Here is a 19,373-nt window from a genome sequence, read left to right on the forward strand (position 1 = left end):
AAAGAAAAGAAGCGGTGGATAAATGTGGTATTCGCAAGGTTAATTAGTTCCGAGGCGAGGGTGGGTTCTTAGGTAGCGATGATAATATACGTGCTCGTATAGCGCTATTAGCGTATAATCGAGGTTAAATCGCCCGTAAAAATACGCGTTAAACTAGACTATATAATAAATTATATATCTCTAATTAATTACTTTTATTAATATTTTTATAATATTAATATTATATTTACTTTATAAACTTTATTTATAGTTATTATATAACTATATATACCTCGATTTTTTAAAAAAAATAAATAAGTAAATAAAGAATAGAGTATAAGTATTATCGAAGTTAACGAATAAATTATTTAAGTCGACGATAGTTAAATAGCTAAGCGTGAAAGCTTAGATATTTTCCTTCGCTTATGCCGGCCGAGTAGATTACGTAAATAAAGAAGAGGTAAGGAACGTATTCTATAGTTGTAAGGGTATATTAAGTGTTACGTTTTAGCCTTTAATTTATTTAAAAAATTTTAAACTCCGACGAAACTCGGTATATAAAAACTTAGGACCCTTTATAGCTATTTAACGAATAATATTTATTATTACCTTTATATATAAGGGTGAATCGCCGGACATGGGGTCGATTATTATAAGCTTTATAATCCGTGAGATATTTAACTAGTTCTTCGTTAAGTATAGTGGTAGGATCTTTAGTCGCGGAGATCTAAGTTTAAGGCTCGAGAGGTTCGAGTAGAGGCGCTTTATAACTTAAATGTTTAAAGGATAAACGAAAATATTAATTAAAATACCGAAGGAGCATAAGTATATAAACTTATATAATTACGTCGTATTTTCGTTAATGAAATTATTATAGTGTATTATTATTTTAAATAAAGGGTTCGAAAGTTTACTCGTGCCGCTATTCTTATTAATATCGCTTTTTAAAAGGTAGCTTATTATATAGCTTTTATTTACGCCTTAAGATCTATAGATAAATGTCGACTAAGGAATATTTATGTTTATTAAAATAAATCTGTCCTCGCTTGCGATATTCGGAATATCTTATTAAATGTCGACTAAACCGTACTATAGGGTGAGTTAAGAGATGCCGCCTTTTATTTTAACGTTAGAGACCTACCTTGGGCCCCCCCCCCTGCTTCGGGCCCCCTGTTAACCAGCCACCTGATTTTTTACCCCCTTTAAACTTTTGTAACTTATTTATTAATTCCTTATCGTTTTATTTTTATTTTTTTTATAAAGTACTATTATTTAATTATAAACTAATACTTTAAAAAAAGCTTTAAAAAGCCTTAGATTATATTATAAATAATACTTTAATTAAGTAAGCCGCTCGAGAATACGGTATTTTTAAGTTAACGTTTTAAAACCGGCTTAAAGGTTAATATTCTCGATTAAAGGGTATAATAGATTTATAAAGGCTTAGTCTTAACTAAGAGAAGTACTTATCGTTATAAATTATTACTTAATAGGCTTTAAGGCTTCCTTTAACGTACGCTTAAGTAAAAGAATTCGCCGAGCATATTCTCTAAGCCTAAGGGGATCTCGAACTACTCGGTAAAAAGTGGCTGCAAGCCTTTTTACGTAGGAATCTTATTATAAAGGCTTAGAGAGCCCGATTTATCGATTTAAAACGTATTAATAAGGCTTTTATCGAGGTAATTCGGTTATAGTTCTAGCGGCTTAAATAACCCGAGATTCGAGAAATTAAACCGGCTAATTATTATAATATAAACGAAGCAGGGGTCTTAAAAGGTATCGAATCGAACGGTTTAATACTCGAAAGTATTAAAAACTAGTTTATTTAAAAAAAACAGCTTAGTTTAAAGGCTTAAACCTCTTTTATTAAATACGTATTTATTTAAAGGTATATATTACTTTTATTAATTATTTTTAAAGGTAAAACTATTTAATAATAATAGTTTCTTTTTAAGGGCTAGCAGTTTACCGTAACGGAGAATAGATGAATAACGGATAAGACGGCTATCGAATAGTTCGAAAAGATCTTTATCTCGAATACCGCCCCAGAGGACCCTTTAAAATACCGGCTATTCGTTATAGATAGCTACGAAAGTTATAAAACGACCGATTTTATGTATTTATATTTCCGTTATCGTATTCACCTTCTTTTTTTACCCCTTTATATAACTTATATTTTATAGCCTCTCGATTTAACCGTTTTTAGCGCTCTTAAATCGGTATATTAAAAAGTATTTAAGAATTTAAATTAATTAACGAACTCGACGGTAATTAATAAGCGATATTTATTTTAATACTATTAAAAGGTATGTTCAAAAGTACTTTCGAGCTAGAATATCCGAAGTGGCTAGAGGGTAGCCGGTCTTTAGCTAGTAAATATAGCAAAATTATTATTAAGCTCGTATTTATTCGAAAATATTAGTTATACGACGGCCGATCTTATTAAGATAAGGCTTAACGAGTTTAATAAAACTTTTTATACGCCTCGAAATACTGCTCGTAGTTCGGATATTATTTAATCGATTTTAAAAAAATCGAAAAAGTTTAAAGAATAAATATAACTTATTAACTTATTAAAAGAGTATATAATTATATAACGTTAACTATTTCGAAAAGTTTAAAAAGTATTCGATAAAAAGGAAGTATAAGTTATTATTTTATAAAAGTAAATTAAAGTACTCTAGGCTTAATTAAAGGCTATAAGGCTAAGGAAACGAAAGAAGGTTAATTTAAGCCCGAAATTAAAGTTTATAAAGATTAAAAATATATAGCGTACGTAACTAGCTATTAATAAAGCTAAAAATAGTCTTAATAAAAAGAGTAATAATAATAATAATAAGGCTAGTTCTTATATAATTATTATAATAAAGACAAGTTAAAAAGACGGCGTTAAATTAAAGGGGTTAATTTAAGCGAACTAGTTAATAGGGGGCCCGAAGCAGGGGGGGGGCCTAAAGGTGAGTCTTTAACATTAGTTTAAATAAACTTATTAATGCTTAAAGCGAAGAGAGGAATTTTAATAAACGCTTTAGCCTAGAGTTTATAAAAATAAATTCGTGCTTTAAGAAGATTCTCTCGTTTTTCGTATTAATACTATTAATAAGCGATAAGAGCGGGTAGAACTTTAAATATTCTTAAGGCATCTTATTTTTTTATTAATAAAGAGAAGTCGAGATTTAGTCGTAAAGTAAAGTTGTAGCGCATTAATAGTAAGATTAAAATTAAAAGTTAATAGCTTAAAAAAAGTATAATAAGTTATAATATATACTTTTAAATTATTATATTAAGCTTTTAAGGGTAGATAAAAATAGTAAAGCATTAAGCTTAAATATCACGCACATTAGAATAGATAAGAATAGTAGCGCCATAATTTCTATTAAATAGAACAATAAAAGCTTTAATAAAAAGATATATCTCGCCGTTCGTATAGTATATATAAGACCATGTCGCGAGGACTCGTATGTCTTTTTCACTCTGGTGTTTCTCTTGGCGACGAACAGCCGCAAGAATGTTGGTCCCTAATATCGGTCCAGTGCATATTGTTGTTCGCGAAAATGGAGCATGGGTGGCTGGTCGGGCTGAAAAGCATAACCGTCCAAAGCCGTCCAGCACAGTCTTTCAGTATCCTAGGCTGAAGTAGCTTGCTCAAATTGTCGAGTGTCGCATTGTCGGTCGGTGACGCTGTACTTCACCAGCTCAAAATTCGGGGAGCCAGTACGAACTGCAATGTTGCAGGAGCAGCTGCAAATGGCCGGCGGCTTCAACACTATCGGGCTCGAGATCACTGCTCCAGGGTGACGGTGGCGTGTGGGTGCCAAAAGAGTCGCTGTACGGAGTTGCGAATGGCAAAGACCTAGACGAGGCTGCCAGATAAGTTCTCCAATTGGTTCGTGCATATCCGCTGCCCCACCGCGGGGCATATCGTACGCTCCAGATGTTGTTCGCTGTGCACTGGAGACGAGACCAACACGTCTTACTGTGACAGCATCTCGCCGCCGCTTTATTCCTGTATCCTAAGACTGAACCAGGTCTAAGCGCGCATCCACCCCTAGGGCAAGTACTGAACGCCAAAGCTACTTACTCGCATCGAAACGGTCGTACAAGATAGGCAGCAATTGTGCCCAAGTTTATAGAACCATATCGTGTAGTACTTTTGCGCACCCCTAATTCATATGCGAAGTTAAGTTCATCGTCTCTAGCCATGTAAAGATATGCATCCTATTATCTGGCGTACGGGGATGTGGATAAGTTGGCACACGGCTATTGGAGTGGTCGACGATAAAGGGCGGCTGGCTACCGACGCCGGTCCAATTATGGATTTCCCGAAGTTGCTTGTTGACTTCGGCTTGTAGCCCACTTTTTGTAATGTTTATGCGTTCGGTGTTGACCCCGCCTTGGGCGCTGAAGTAGACTTCAAGAACATTTAGATCGTTCAGCCCTATAAGATGAGCTGTCTCCGGGTTATAATTCTTATTAAAAACGTCGAAGACAATATAGATGCGGTTTCATCTCTCCTTAATAAGAATACGAGGCACCGGAGGTTCAGTTAGAGTAATCAGGCCGTTTTCTGTAAGAGATCAACCGCCTTCGAAACAATCGCACCAGGAGAGGTCCAGGCCTCAGGGTAATAAGAACTTTTGGGCGAGATGGAGACGAAGACTCGTTTTAGATCGTTCGTAGTGTTCATATTCTGGGAAGTGGTTGACCTTTAAGGATTAATACCTGCACGCTGAGATCCGTGACGCATGGACGTAGGCGCAATCGTGTGAAGAAGCTATAATTATGCAGAATGGCAGCGCAAAGGGTAGTAAGTCCCTGAGAAGCCGGTTATTGACGTCGAGCCGCACGGGCCAGCAGGAGAACGCATCTCCTCGCATCATCCGGCTCTCTATTACTTGCTCCAGCTCCTTGAACCTAACTAACATAGCAATGGTCCACCATGAAACAATTTGTATACCAGCAAAGAGCTATGTACCAGTTGTGGCGCAAATCACGATGCGAATGCTAGTCAGTTGCGAGGCAGCGCCACGGTCTGGCGCACCAGCTTCTGAACGGTAAGGTTGTCGCGCATGAAAGCCAGAAGGACACTCTCAAAGCTCGTGAGGCAAACACCCATTAAACAAGCCTTGTTCTCACAAGACCGGGTGCCCGAGTTGGCGGACTAGTAGAACGTCGGTATTCCACTTCCTGGACTTTCGAGAGCCTAGTCGGAAATACCTGGTCACAAGCGCTTTTACGATCTGCTCCTTGGTGCCGTAGACCATCCGATGCCTTGCGCAGTTACGTGCATCGTCAGCTTCCTTCCTGCCTCATTAAACAGTAATGGAGCATCTGATTAAAGCAAATAAGAAAGTGCTTCTCCATACTAGACCCCTCGTTTTATTTAACCCTCTCCCGGTATACTATCATGATGTACTTGCATTGCTTCTTATTGAGGCAGCGGCTGCTTGCCCGAGTAAGTGGCTTCCCTAAGAAATCATCTTTGACGCCCTCCCAGTCACAAAACCATTTTTGATTTCTAAGTCACTCCGCTTCTGGTACCCAACGTCCATCCCATACCATATCGTGGCGCAAAAGTGGCTGGACATAACCAGATATCTCTTCGGTCGTATCTTGGCTATCCATAACCCGAAGGGCTCCCACGAACATGTGAATATGCCGTTTAACGCCCAAATGGAGTTCCGTCTTTGAATCATTCGCTAATACGTCTCAATCAGCGAAATACCGTGATTTCATCCAAGCGCCATAGCTAAGGACTTGCTCGCACGGTGGGATGTCTTTTGGGATGTGTTGACAGCACTCATACGCGTCTGGATGTATAATCTGGCCCTGACCAGGGAACAGGAAGAAGATCAAGGGTATAGCGCAGCGGTGGGGCACGGACACGCGACGCGCCGTGCCAGCTAACTCCAACAACTACATAACGGAACGGGCCACTCCCAAACGGGCCAGGTCCTAAACCTTGGCAAGAAAACACCACCGCATACAATTTTGATATAATCGCTAGCAAACTCACAGAGACTTACATTTATCACACTACTCAAACCCCTGTTAATGGCTGCTAATCGTGCTCGAGTTCCGCGAAGACTTCGAGGGAGGTGTCGTTTCTATGGCCCAACGGCAAGAGCTTCCGAGAACAGGACGTCCACCGCAACCCTTCTTGGTTGCCACCGCGCGACGTCTCGGTAGCACGAGAACCGTCTATGACTCACCGTTCAACAACAGAGCTAAATCCTTTCTATTGGTCGACATATTCCGGCAGGTAGGATGCATTCTGGTTGCTGCCTGCGTACGCGTGAATCCCTGAACCCGCGCCGAGGCGTGATGAGGGCGAGGACAGTATGCCATGTAAATAAATAGGCCCCAGGTTCTCCCTTTCTTCCTCTCACTCTTATCCCCTCCCAGGGTTTGCTTGTTCCTTCTCCGTCGTTTCTTTTTCTTCTTCCTTTTCACTTCCTCCTACTCCTTCCTAGGCAGCCAACTAATCAACCGGCTACATTTAGCTTGAGGCTGGTAAATCTCCGTAGCGCAACTGCACCAGCCAGGCCCCATCACCATGGACGAGTTCACGGCTACCAACTATTCGGGCGAACCCCAAGCGTCCCCTACGATGCCAAGGGACTTCACAGCGGCATCCCCGCTGATGGGCCATCTGCCCTCGTTTGCCTCGTTGGTGCCCGGGGCCCGCTTGTCCAACTACTGTTCCACGCCGCCGGCCTCGAGGATGACGGCACGCTTATGTTCCAGCTGACCCTCGCCATGGGCCTGGTCATGTTTGCCAAGTAGGCAAGGCCGTTACGGCTGCTCAGGGTGTGGTTCATGTGCTCCGTCCAGGTAGAGGGACGACATGCGACCTACGATGCCGTCATGGACTACTTTCGGGATGATGGCTTTCGGTCGCTGGTCTTGGCGAGGAGGAGTAAGCAGCATGGGTCCTCGTATGATGGACTGAGCGATTACACCATGGTGAACGGCTTTCCGTATTTCGGCACTAACCCGCCTAAACTGGACCATGTTCCCGCGCCGGCTCCAAATGGTTCGTTTTCCGACATCCTACGACGAGAAAGAAGACGCTGGTATATATGGACCGCACGCTCGATAAGGAGCCTTACCAGTTTTGGGTTCGCCACGACGACACGAGCTACTACACCATGAAGCTCTACACCTTTGGGCGTGACGCCAGGGCCCTGATCCCCATGCTTCACCACATGCAGGCCGTGTACGCGGAAAAGATGGCGGGAAAGCACCTCGAAGTCTACATGACCGAGGTCGTTGACGAGGCCGGCTGGTGTGGAAGAAGATGTCGCAGCAACCGCGGCCGCGGCGTCATGACACCATTAATATGGACGGCAACGTTATCGAGATCGTACTCAACGACATCAAGGCCTTCCTTCTCGAAAAACCCTTCTATTGCGAAAGGGCGTGCCGCATCGGCGTGGTCATCTTTACCATGGTATGTGTTGTCGCTTTATCGCCGCTGGTTAGGGAGACTTGCGCCATTAAAGCCCTATCTGAACCAAAATGCAAGCGCTGCTATGTTTCGTTACTAATACGGTTTTCTCTAGGAGCCCCTGGATGCGGCAAGTCGTCGTTGGCCCAGCTGGTTGCGGGCGTCTTCGGGCTGGCCATCCACATCGTCAGCTTGAAGACTCTGCACGGGAGCTAAGAGGCCATTGCCGAGCTATTTGGTGATATGAAGAAACTAGGCGTTCTCCTGCTCGAGGATATCGACGCCGCCGGGCTAGCAAACCGGGACCTGGATCCGGACCCGGACCTCTCGATGATGTCCAATGACGAGATCAAACGCGGCGGTTTTGGCGGCACGGCCCCTAAGGAGCCTGCCATGGCTAGATTGGTCGAGCCGCCTTCGCTCGACGTCGTCTTGAACGTCCTGGACGGTGTGTCGTCCGATGAGGGCCGCCTGGTGATCATGACGACCAACCGACCGGACGCGCTCGATGACGCGCTCATAAGCCGGGGCGCGTCGACTTGAGGATCCACTGCCCTTTAGCATCTGCCAAAGTGGCTCAGGATATGTTCTACCGCTTTTTCGGCCCGGAAGTTGATGAGGCGGAAGACGAGTCCACGGCGGCGAGCAGCTCCGAGAAGGGCAATACCACAGCCAAAAAGCCGGAGGAGATAGCGCATAGCGACGGCGGCGGCGGCAGCATCACCTCTTCTTCGACGAAGAAGCCGTCACCGCCCGCCACACCGGCCCCCATTAGGCCACGAGGACAGTTGGAGAGGAGCAAAGCCCTTGAGCTGGCAAAAGGATTCGGCGAGATCATGGGAGAGGAGCTCCTCAGCCCAGCCACCATCCAGGGCTACTGTCTGCAGATCAGGCAGGACCCTGTCGGGGGCGTCGAGAAGGCGCTCATGTGGAAAGAGAAGACACTAAAGGAAGCAAGGCAGCGTCAGCTCAAGAAGCAGGCCCAGAAATAGTTGTCGAGGAGCAGGGAGATGTACTCTGTCGGTATCTGGTGCGGTACGAAACGATGGAAATAAAGATGTTTTCTGCTCAGGTTACCACGAACTTGTTAACGTCGCACATGCCTGCCCGGTCGAAATTGAAATGGAAAAGCTGCTGCGGGACTATATATATGGTGCAGACTGGTTCGCCTAGGTATCTTTAACTGCGCGCTTTACCTCCTCATCCTCCTCAAGTAGACACCAGAGACACCAGACACACTGTAACTCCATTTCGGCGGCGCTTGTCTGCGAGTAAATGGCCGTCTCGCGTCCTTGGTCGTATTCCAACCCCCCCCCCTCCGGACCGGCCAGGCCATGGCTCGAACACTCAATTCAACTTCCATTTTACAATCCCCCACGACCCAGGCCTCGTAGTGTCTGGACCTCCCTGGCCGGGCACCCACCACGACGAGCTGCCGATCTTGATCTCGCGTAGCACGCCGTGCAACCCGCTATGCTGTAGTGTCTCGTGGATACGTTCCATGGTACGGTTCTGCTCCGAGGGCCCCAGTAACAGGTCGGTCTGCATGGCACTGAGTGTTTGGATCTGTATGCTGTACTTAGGGTCGTTGCCCAGCCTCCGCACGCTGTCCCGGAAATCTAGGGCGCTGGCTAGGAAGCGGGACTTGGTAGACTCGATATTCAGCACACCATCTTCACGGACTTGGTCGCTATGGGAGTATCTCTCAGCAACCCAGGCGGCGTTCGTAATGCGGGGCAGGTGATTGGGATCTTGGATACTCGAGCCGTGCCATGCAGTCTTCATGACGGAAGTGAGGTCGTCTCCCCAATTGGCAAGCATATAAAGAGGCTTCTAGACAACATTCTCATTGCAGTCGCCGACGGAAAGCCCCACTGTACCAGCGCACTGCTTGTTGCAACCAAATGTATCGCACAATGTGGTATTACGGAGTCGAAGTAGGGGCAATGTGGGAAGTCGCTATCGTACGAGATGGCCTCGGGTGGGTTGGGCGGAAGGCGCTGCATCCTAGTAATGGCTGGTAAGTGAGTAAGGATGCTGCCAAGGTGGCGGAAGAGTATAGTTAACATGCCTAGTAATAGTTGTTCTGTCAAATAGCGCTATACCCGTAGTCCAAATACGATAATCGCTACCTTGGGAGGCTGCCTTGCGAAGTGATGCTCGAGGAAAGGTGAGGTGGGGTGAAATTGGCGGCTGAAGAAGGCTCAGTGACGCTAAGAGCCATAATAGCCAATCGTTTTCTCCTAACCAAGTCACTATTTAAAAGGATGCCGTCAAACCCCTTTGCTAGGGCTGGTAGTTCGCTCCGGGAAGCTGGATGCACTCTTCCAGTGGGGTGCCGTTGGGGCTTCTAGCGCCTGAAGGGCTTATTAAAGGATGCTGGGGTGCTGAGGCCCCATAAGCTAGTGTCCGCACGAACCAACTAAGCAGCGAAAATCCCACCTCCACAATCCCTACCGCTGTACAAGGGCCATGCCGTTGTTGCGGCCCGCATTCATGCGCAGCCACTCCTCCCTTCTGAGACCGGCGTTACCATGTTCTGATTAGTTCACGAGCGCCTCCTGCAATTCGATGACGATAGCACTGGGAGCATTTGTCACTGTTTTGAATAGCGTCTAAACGACCACAGGCCCACGCGGGGACCTCGGCTGCTCGTTCGTCTCCTACAATATCGCGACGTAGTAGGTGTTTTAGGTAATAGTGTATAGAAAAAGCAACGCGGCTCTGCAGGCAGGCTATATGGGAGTTTGCGGCGACGGCTAGGATGCTCAATGGGGTAGTGAGGCCTGTGTTGTGGACTGGCCCTCGCCTCGAGTGAGGTCGGTGATGTTAGTGGGGAAGGATAAAAACTTTCAGTCCGCATAAGCTAATTGGATGATCAAGGCGATTGAACGTGCTGAGGTTGACCCACATGTACAGGGAATAGGTATCGTTTAGTTCGACTGAAGTGTAAGTAGGATTAAATATTTAATCTTTTGATTTTAGAGGACGGATTATTACCATTATATTTAAAAGATTAGGAACGACGCTCGACGAGTGTAAAGAACTATACACGAACGCCTTCGTTTCTAGGTGGCCTAATAACTCCACGCTAAAAGCGATTACGCCATTTTAAATTCCTTATGACGAAGGTTTCGTTTTAAGTGCTCTTATTATACCTAGGTAACTAACTATACTAAACTATTAGTATTTATTTTCTTAATCGTTACGTATAAGGATCTCGGAATAAATATGCGCTTATTTACCTCTTTCTATAGCTATTTCTCTAATATAATATAAATAAAAAATACGATTAAGCTTCTACTTTTACGAATATATATAATATAACTAGTTAAAACTATTTCCGACTAATCGGGGTTCGTTCGTTAAAAGTTATAGATAAGTAATCGCGAATTATAGGGGCATTATAGTAACGGTACCCAAATTTACGATACTAGGCATCATAATATTAACCAAAGTTCCTTCTAAAGCTTCGTATATAGCTTACTATTTAACTTGTACGTCGCTAATAATAATATTAGACGGATATAGGTTACCGTGAATAAAAACATGGGGAGCATTATCGAAGGCTGGGAAGTAGAAGTCGCGTATGCGACTCCGCAAAGCTTCGCATTCGGCAACTGATATATTAGGCGTTTCGCCTCGCCTAGACCGATCTATTCGTGTCTTATAGGTCTTATCGGTAATTCAGCCGAGGGCAGAAGTGCCTGATTTCATCAGTGCTGGGCAGAGGATAGGTATTACATATAATACCTCGATCTTGTATTTTAAGCATATCCAGAGTGACCTCTGCAATAGTCCGGAGAATGTTCTCGCGAACTGGTACAGGGGGGGTTGAGTCTGTCCATCTCAGCTCGATGCCATCTGCCCAGGTCGTGGCAATCAATAATAGTATCGAATCCAAATCGTAACCAATCAAGAGAGGCAAATAGGTGATTTGTTCTCTCTTAATGGCCTCCAAATGATGGATCTCCTTTTCGACTTTCAAAAGTCTTGAAGCGGAAAAGTTATGCTCGATCCGAATTGTAACCAGCAGGACATTCCGGAGCGTAACTCTCAGCTTCAGATCATGCAGCATATCTAAATGAGAGCGGAGACTGTTATCGTTTGGCTTGGGCAAGGCTTCCAGGTGGATCGTGAATTTTCTGCATCCCTTCAAAACCAAAGTCAACAAGTACGAACCCCTATGGTTAATCATGGCGAAGCTTCAACCCCGTTGCAAGATCCAGTGTTACTTCCACCCATGGGAGTCGACGCCTCAAGGCAGGCCGAATTAGCCAAGAGGCTCTGCAGGAATGAATACTGGCAAAGACTCTGGATCATTCAGGAGATTGCTCATGCATTCCGATTAGATGTACGCTTCGGTAGCTCAACTCGCTTAGAATGGGAGGCATTCATAGAGTTCGTCAGAAAGCATGAGATTGACGACCGGAGCGGACCTATTCGCTTGCATCGTCTCCGAAATGAGGTAGTGGTGGGGAGCTGCACGCTACAAGCTCTCTTGGTTGACCATTGCGACGCCAGATGTGCAGAACCGAGGGACAAGGTGTACGGTCTAAAGGGTCTTGCCGCCGACGCCGACGATCTCCCCGTAGATTATGGAAAGCCCCTAATGGAAGTCTGGATGGATGTGATGGAGTTTGTCAATAAGAAAACAACCTCGAAAATCCCCATTATGTCTTTCGGCGCCCTAGTCAGACATCTCCTGATGGGCGATGACATCACCCCTCTACGACGTGTTCTGCGACCGCAAGGAGTCACAGTCAACAAGTCCATGCATGTTGGCGAGAGCAAGGATCCCAAAAGCATTTGTCATGGATGGTTTCGTTACTGGGAAGATTCAGTTTGTGGGTCCATCGACGGTCGAGATCGTGACCAACGTGCGAAGCGTCGATACGTGGAGGAGCAAAGTACGGGAGAACTTTCCCAGCGATATAAAAAGTGCCACCAGGGAGAGCAACAAGCTTCTGCATGCGCTTCTGCAGTTACCTTCGACCCGGACGTGCGACAATCACGTCAGTTCCATCCAGTGGCAGGTACGGTCGCGCAGCCGCAGTCTCGACTCTGTACATCATCAAAGCGCGGATATAGGCTTTGCTTTGGCTGCAGAGTACCTCGATAGTACAGATAACCTTGCTCAGATGGGTAAGAAAGACGATGTGGACAAAGCTCCACGGCTTATCCAATTGCGTTCAAGGAACTCCCGAATTACCTGGCAGATGGGCATCGCGTCCAGCCAGGCTGAGCAGGGTGATCTTGTAGTCTGGGTCTCAGGTATAAGACACGCTATCGTCGTACGCAGAAGCGGCAATAGTAAGCTAGGTCACGCACATCTACAAGTGTACGGATCCGCTTGGATTACTGAAGATGTGGCTCGGTTCGAGAATAATCACGATGAGCGATTGAGGAGTTTCGGTCCGGAGGACTCTTTGTCTCTCCAGATGGATGCCGCCACGATCTTCGTTCTCGTGGCTCAAGATGATGCACGGTGTATCGGACTAACGGGGCGCGAAGGTCTCTGAAGCCTAACACATATTAGGAAGGCTTATATAGTCTAACAGCCTATATATTACAGGAGTGGATTGGGGACTCTGGTAATTGCCGGGATGATTTTGTTCCCCTCAGAACTCTCCTTCTACAAATTGCAATACCTGAGAATTCTCGTTTACCAAGAAGACTACACATGTGCTCAAAGGTGCCGAACCACGGGCGAAAACGCAGGTAAGCGACCAAAGCATCCAATTACAAGCTTCTTCAACGCGCCTACGTCTCGACACGTCTCGAAGCAACGCTTATGGCATCAGCGTACGCTCCGAGCACATCCGCTGCCCTGGCAAAGCACCCTGGGCAAGACGGATACGAGCAAGCCCTGAGAGCAGCATGTCAGCGGCGACACCACCGACGGCTGTACGTCCTATTATGGATTTTCGCGAACCAACTTCCCCAACCCTTCTCCAAACAAGCGCAGCATAAGCGCGGCATAAGCGCTGACACACCATTGAGAATCGTACCACATTGACAGGATAAGGGATAACCCAAGCCTGTGAGCATGCCTTCGCCCGGACCGAGAATTAGTTGCACCGCCGCACCCATGCTGGGCATGTCTGTCACAACTCTCCCAAGCCGGTTTTGCAGGCCTGCACTTTCCACCTTATCATCCATAAGGCATGGAACGTCGAGTGGAATGCCAGCGCTAGCAGCAGCGGATGGATGAGGATCGCTGTTGCGAACTGTTGGCCAAGAGGGTCATTATTTTTGTGAATCCGGCCGAGATCGTCCGAGACAGATATGAAAGGTGGATACGATGTATCCGATTTGGTGAGGTGTTGAACAGAGCTTTTCGTGACTTCAGCATCCGCTGAACCATGCTTCCTCCAGCCAGGGCAGACAATGCCAATGTGCTGTTTCCGAAGACTTTGCGACGGTGCCGTGTGGGATGGCTTCCGGTGATATCGATAGAATGGCTCTTCGAAATCACACCCAGGGTTGATATCGAAACCCAGCTCCGTGTTGTTCAGCTCGGGAATTGCTGAATTTACTCGACGCAGAAGAAGCAACAATAAAGTTGTTTTGTGGATCGATATCGGCCAGCCTTCTCCTCGACTTCTACATACTCTCGCTCGAGATTGATCAGCTGGTTTTGGTCTTGTCTGAAAAGCTGCAGGCTGGCTAAGCTGGGAATAGTTGTTGGAAGTGATTGATTTCCACCAAGAGTCGATCGCCAAGTATTTCAAGCATTCATAGATACCGGGAAAATCATGGTCGTTGTAAACCGATCTCCGGCGCCTGTTCAGTGGGCAATAGCAGGACACACGGAAGCATTCGAGTAGAAAAGCCACGGAGTATCCTGCTGCTCCGTTACAAACACCAGACAGAGGCGGGACAAAGAACAACAGTCTTCCAGAACGACGCTCGGACTTGCCCGTTGCCTTCAGAGACTTCCAGAGGACCGAACCAGGCTCAGTCTTGCTCCCCAACGCGCCATCTCTAGAATCGAGGCAATAATGGCTACAGGTGAAACTCTGGGACCTAGCAGGGAGGTAGGAAGCCTCTTCTACTCCGGGTGAGCGCATATCTGGGTGGAATCCCGTGATCTCTCCATATTTGATACTTTGTCATTCGATATAAAAGTAATGTGCCTTTTCTACCTGGTGTGCTTGTCTCTGTCCGTCAATCGTCATGAGCGGATTTATAACGCGTGCATTCTAAAAATATCGTCCACTACCGGCTTCCTGAGCGCGACGCCATCAAGTGTCCTGGCGTCTCGTCCATATTACTCCCCTGTCGTCTGCTACCATTGTACTTGACATCTGGACATCCTGTTTCACAATTCAAACATGGTGTGTGACATGCCGCGCCGGACTCGATGGCCAGCTTACTGATACGGCAAAGGAGCCAAAAAAGAGAGTCATCCTATAACCAGTCGGGCCCGCTGCCCATCGAGACGCCAGAGCTTCCAGAGGTGCTGAGATATGCCTTACGCAACACAAGGCTGGCGTGTGCTGGGGAACTCTTGGGCGCTTCAACAGTATAGCTTACTTAGTAACAACCCGTAGAGTTACAGTATCTGTCTAGCTGTTGCTCCGAGTTCCTAATCAACGTCCCTAATAGCTCGAAAAGTATGCACTATAGGACCTATGTACATACGCCAGTATATACATGAAAGTGCAGCAACTAATCGCTGTCTGCACTACACACAGTAGGGCCAATTACATGGCAACCAAATGAGACATCTAAGCATTAGGTTGTCTGTGCACGGACTGCAAGAAGCTAAAATCCGTCTGTCGTCCGTGCACAACTTCGTTAAAGTAGTGCCATTTTAGTTTGCCATGATATGCGAAGGTCTGGCGGCAGCCAACTCACGGTCCATGTTCCCGACAATCTTCGCAGAGACACCGTATCCCGTCGAGAAAGCCCTTACCCCAATTAGTAGTAAGCTCTTCTCCGTCGTTAATATCTCGGGATGCATAGATAATCATGCGATATCTCCCGGATATGGCTTCACCACATACCCTCACCGAAGGTCGTCGACAACGGTAATTCACAAACCGGAAGACATTACTCTCCGTCCTAGTATAAATCTGACTGACGGTCGGCTCTCCCGCCATGTCGGACCGTACAAGATCGAGAGCAAAGCCATCTTTGTACGTATATGGGGCTACGATACGTCCGACGATCTGTCCGAGCCGCTGGTTCTTTTTGTATGCTAACTCCCCTTTACCCGGAGAAACAGCACGAAGACCGAGGCCCTTAGGTCCGTAGCTAGCGACACAAGGCGTCCGGGCGAAGCAACTTCCTATACACTAGCACGCATCACTATGGCAAACAATACACTGCTCGCCGTCCAGAATGCCGTCGGGGTCAGCGGGCCAAGCTCCAGGCCAACCGTCTGGTTTGTCCCAACTCGGAGGGTCGAAGATGTTCTCGTGTACGTGTTAAACGTCTAATAGCTAGACCAGACGTTTTTTCGTCAACGTATCAAGCTCCTCCGCGTCGATCTCTTCCCATATCATCCTGGGGAATTCCACGTTTTTAGTAATCGACTTTTCGAAGAAATAACCCATCCTGGCGAGGATCGTAATACTTCGGTCGTTCTCGAGAATGGCGCGAAACTCTGTAGTGGTATCACTTAACATTTATAAGTAATCTTTCATCGTAATAGGGTCATCATCGTCTAATGAGAGGAAAGACAGCAGATCGCGATATTCTCCTAGAACGCTTACTAAGCTGCGTGAGAACTTCAGCTGGTCCTAGAACTTCTTCCGTATTTTAGGATCCACCCCCTTCCTTAGTTTTTCTAAAACCTTTTTGATCATGTCAGCGGGCACTCGCTCGTAGCCAAGGGCGGCAGCCTCCTTATCAATACTTTGGGCGACCTGGATTTTTACGAGGAGGGATAGGAATTTGTAAAGCTTGGTAGAGTTGTCCAGACTATCGCCAAGTATGTAGTGTTTCGCCGCTCGCTCAGCCCAGTCTCCAGTAATGCGAAAAGCAGGAAGCGTCACACTGCTTGACCTCCATATCGTGACGTGCGTGATAAATCGTCGGATACTGTTCGCGTTGGTTAACCGAGTTGCTAAATCTGTTTGGCTTGGACACTTTTTATGCTTCTTGGACTCCGTTACTACCAACTCTGTCGGGCTTGAACACTGTTTCTGCTTCCTGGGCTCTGCTACTGTCACTGCCGGAGCTCTCGCTCTTCTCTTGCTCTGCCGTCGTGATCCCGATCGCTGCCGCCGGCTACTAGGTATCCGACCGACTCCTGGTTCGGACCGAGCGTCTTTTGGCAGACTAGCCTCGATATCAGCATCGCCGTGTTCGGAAAGCGGCGACGCGATGTTGCTGTCATTTGAGGTCGATATCGGCTGTGAGGGGTTTCTGCTCACAGCTTCCACAACTTCTTCTCCGCTGGACTGTGAGTCTTGCGGGGTGGGGTGGGTGTGCTGTCGCAACAGCGGCCGAGTCTGGAAGGGTCGAAGAAGCCAGCGCGACTGGGACAGGAGGGGCCGGATCAGACTCGATCCGGCTTTCGACTGATGCTGACAGCAAGTGAAAGTGCTCGTTGAGTGTCTGCTCGCATCGCTGAATCCACGTCTGAATCCATGTGGAAGCAAAATTATTTAAGCGATTCGAAATAATGGTGTCTAGGGGAACTCTGGCTTCGTGACGCGTCTTGGTTGGTTTTGGGGCTTGGACTTGGCTCGGCCCTGTAGGAGCTTGCGTTTGTATATCGAAAGAGATTGCTGATATGACTGTTTCGAAATCCCGTTCAAGCTGTATAATTATTTCTCGAAGAAAATGATTAAGCTCTTGTGCTAGTCCGGCTGGCTGGGAAGGAACGGCCATTTTTATATAAAAGTACGTGCTGGTCTGTTTTATAATATTGAGGAAAGGTCAGTCTTTGGCTCAGCGCCCTCAAGGCTCAAAGAGCCCTAAGTAGTTGATCCTCGGTGCGTAGGACACTAAAAGGCCCTGGGATATTTACAGTTGTTTCACAGTACGTACCTGTAACCCCACCTCGACGTACTAGAATAGCTGACAGCGGGCCAGCACCCCAATCTGGGGCCCTAGTGTAGAAGGTCATTTCGCATACCGAAGCTTGACTGACTGCCTACGTGCCCCGCGGATTGGCGCAACGCAGGTCCCACGACAGGGATTACCCCTAATATGTCCACCCAGGATACCTGAGGGTTGGTTGAAAAGAACCGGCGCCGACGTCCCGACGCCCCGAAAATATACTTCTTTGTATTCGATGATTATTCGTATCCTTAGCAGGCTTGTCGAATGGACATGATGAATGGCAACAGAAGTTCGAAATCCGTCTCTATTTGCACTTTGTATGGATCTGGAACCAGCCTTCAAGCTCCACCTCATTTTGTTTACTAGACCGGACCAAAACCAAGACGAAAGCAATAAGGGATTGAAAACAATGCTGCTACAGGCAGTTACACCTGAGTTAATTTTTGTCCTGAAGATGTAAACATCGTCCGCGGAATCGCGCGTGCGCTTCGGCGCAGGAGGACGCGCGGCGCGAGTCTGACAGAATTACTGCCCAGCAGCCGTCCCAAGCGCTCCGCCAGACCCAGAAGTGGGAATGCCGCAACTTTCTCGCATTCGATGATAAGCCGGAAATCACGTGGATCACGGGTATGGTCTGGATCACGGAACATAGCCAGAACCGCCTCAGACGCTGGCGCCGTGTAGACGGAGAATGTGTCTTGCTGGTGGCCTCCGTTCTATCGCGTGGAGGTCGCAACCGCCCGTACTTCCGTCTCCGCCCCCTTCACTGCAACCTATTGTGCTAACGCGATCATCACGGCCAAAATGTAGAGATCCTCGTCGGCATTCTGGGAGCCAAGAGGCTGGTATTGCCGCATATCCAATGCGCGAACGGGTCCGTGGGCTGATGCTCTGTACACCGTGAACCGATTGGCCCTTTGCTAGTCGATGTGCTTCAAGAGGCATCTTGGAGGCGGAATTCCCCCGGGTTGTGGGCAGAAATGTCTGGCAATTGTCAAGTTCACACGGCTGTTTACCGAAATGGGGCTTGGGTGTTTCGGTCAGCGTGAAAGGGAACAAGTTAGTGAGAAGGCACTGGGCGGCGCAAGCGGTCTGGCCTTGGGCCGTCGAATCGTCGCTGGGGAACAACACATTGAGGCCATTGAGGATCTGCTGCTCGAGCGGCGATGGGGTCGTGGGCGGATTCGACGAGGCCCCAGCTTTGGGGACTTGGCCGGGCTGACGTTCTGCAAAACAGCAATGTAGGGACCGTAGATGCTGCTCGTTCCAGAAGGGGGAAATACGAACAGCGTTGAGTCTTGCTGTATATGACCATTCAGGGATGCGGCTGCTGGTTCTGCGAGAGTCTCGGTGGGCATGGCTAATGCACTTGTCTAGGCAGGCATCTGCACCTGCTGCTCGACGCGCACAGTAAGGCAGGGGGCGAAACGAACTCGCAAGTCGTTACTAGCGGTGGCATTCCCGAAGCGCGCAACAGGCGGCTAGGACGAGACGACCGGTCTTCGAAGCGCAGGGCCGAGAAGCAGAGCGTGTACTTGTGCTCGACAATTTCCAAGCTCGACGTCACTGTTGGGACGGGATGGTGCAGGTGGGTAATCAAATGAAGTGTCGGCGACTTTGCAGGACAGAGAGGGCGCTGCAAGAAGCGCTTCAGCTGGTTCGTGCGTCGCAGCACACGTGACGCTCACCACAGGGCCGGATGTGTGGTGCACCGGAGGGCAACACCCGCACCTGCCGCTGTCCGTGGGCTTTGATAGCACCTCGCCACGGCGTCATACCTTACATGTACTAGGCCGGGCGCGCATCGAGACGCGCACATCGAGACGCGCGTACATTCTTTCAACTCCACATAGCTGCGCTTCCGATCACGAAGACACCTAGTTAACGCCCGCGATAGACGCCGAGGTGACGCGACGCGAAGAAG

General features: G+C 47.6%; 6 protein-coding genes across 6 annotated transcripts; 4 read left to right on the forward strand and 2 right to left on the reverse strand.

Moving 5' to 3' along the window:
• Positions 1-6,535: 6,535 nt before the first annotated feature.
• On the forward strand, positions 6,536-6,765 carry PG994_009890 (uncharacterized protein; the record flags this gene model as incomplete). Its single annotated transcript, XM_066861299.1, has 2 exons — positions 6,536-6,579; positions 6,609-6,765. 2 exons carry the CDS (start codon positions 6,536-6,538, stop codon positions 6,763-6,765), a joined length of 201 nt encoding a protein of 66 aa, XP_066710409.1.
• A 514-nt stretch (positions 6,766-7,279) lies between these two features.
• Positions 7,280-7,972, forward strand: PG994_009891 (uncharacterized protein; the record flags this gene model as incomplete). Its single annotated transcript, XM_066861300.1, has 2 exons — positions 7,280-7,432; positions 7,679-7,972. The coding sequence occupies 2 exons, from the start codon at positions 7,280-7,282 to the stop codon at positions 7,970-7,972; spliced, it is 447 nt and encodes a 148-aa protein (XP_066710410.1).
• A 41-nt stretch (positions 7,973-8,013) lies between these two features.
• Positions 8,014-8,421, forward strand: PG994_009892 (uncharacterized protein; the record flags this gene model as incomplete). The annotated part of the gene is made up of 1 exon (XM_066861301.1): positions 8,014-8,421. The coding sequence occupies one exon, from the start codon at positions 8,014-8,016 to the stop codon at positions 8,419-8,421; it is 408 nt and encodes a 135-aa protein (XP_066710411.1).
• A 355-nt stretch (positions 8,422-8,776) lies between these two features.
• PG994_009893 (uncharacterized protein) lies at positions 8,777-9,214 on the reverse strand (the record flags this gene model as incomplete). The annotated part of the gene is made up of 1 exon (XM_066861302.1): positions 8,777-9,214. The coding sequence occupies one exon, from the start codon at positions 9,212-9,214 to the stop codon at positions 8,777-8,779; it is 438 nt and encodes a 145-aa protein (XP_066710412.1).
• A 2,458-nt stretch (positions 9,215-11,672) lies between these two features.
• On the forward strand, positions 11,673-12,951 carry PG994_009894 (uncharacterized protein; the record flags this gene model as incomplete). The annotated part of the gene is made up of 2 exons (XM_066861303.1): positions 11,673-12,465; positions 12,521-12,951. 2 exons carry the CDS (start codon positions 11,673-11,675, stop codon positions 12,949-12,951), a joined length of 1,224 nt encoding a protein of 407 aa, XP_066710413.1.
• Positions 12,952-16,179: 3,228 nt separating this feature from the next.
• On the reverse strand, positions 16,180-18,807 carry PG994_009895 (uncharacterized protein; the record flags this gene model as incomplete). Its single annotated transcript, XM_066861304.1, has 5 exons — positions 16,180-16,962; positions 17,457-17,496; positions 17,879-18,165; positions 18,236-18,675; positions 18,762-18,807. 5 exons carry the CDS (start codon positions 18,805-18,807, stop codon positions 16,180-16,182), a joined length of 1,596 nt encoding a protein of 531 aa, XP_066710414.1.
• Positions 18,808-19,373: the final 566 nt, after the last annotated feature.

This window comes from Apiospora phragmitis (genome assembly GCF_038363925.1).
Source record: "Apiospora phragmitis strain CBS 135458 chromosome Unknown utg000010l:1.0-9815664.0:1.0-9183399.0, whole genome shotgun sequence".
Classification (NCBI taxonomy): domain Eukaryota; kingdom Fungi; phylum Ascomycota; class Sordariomycetes; order Amphisphaeriales; family Apiosporaceae; genus Apiospora; species Apiospora phragmitis.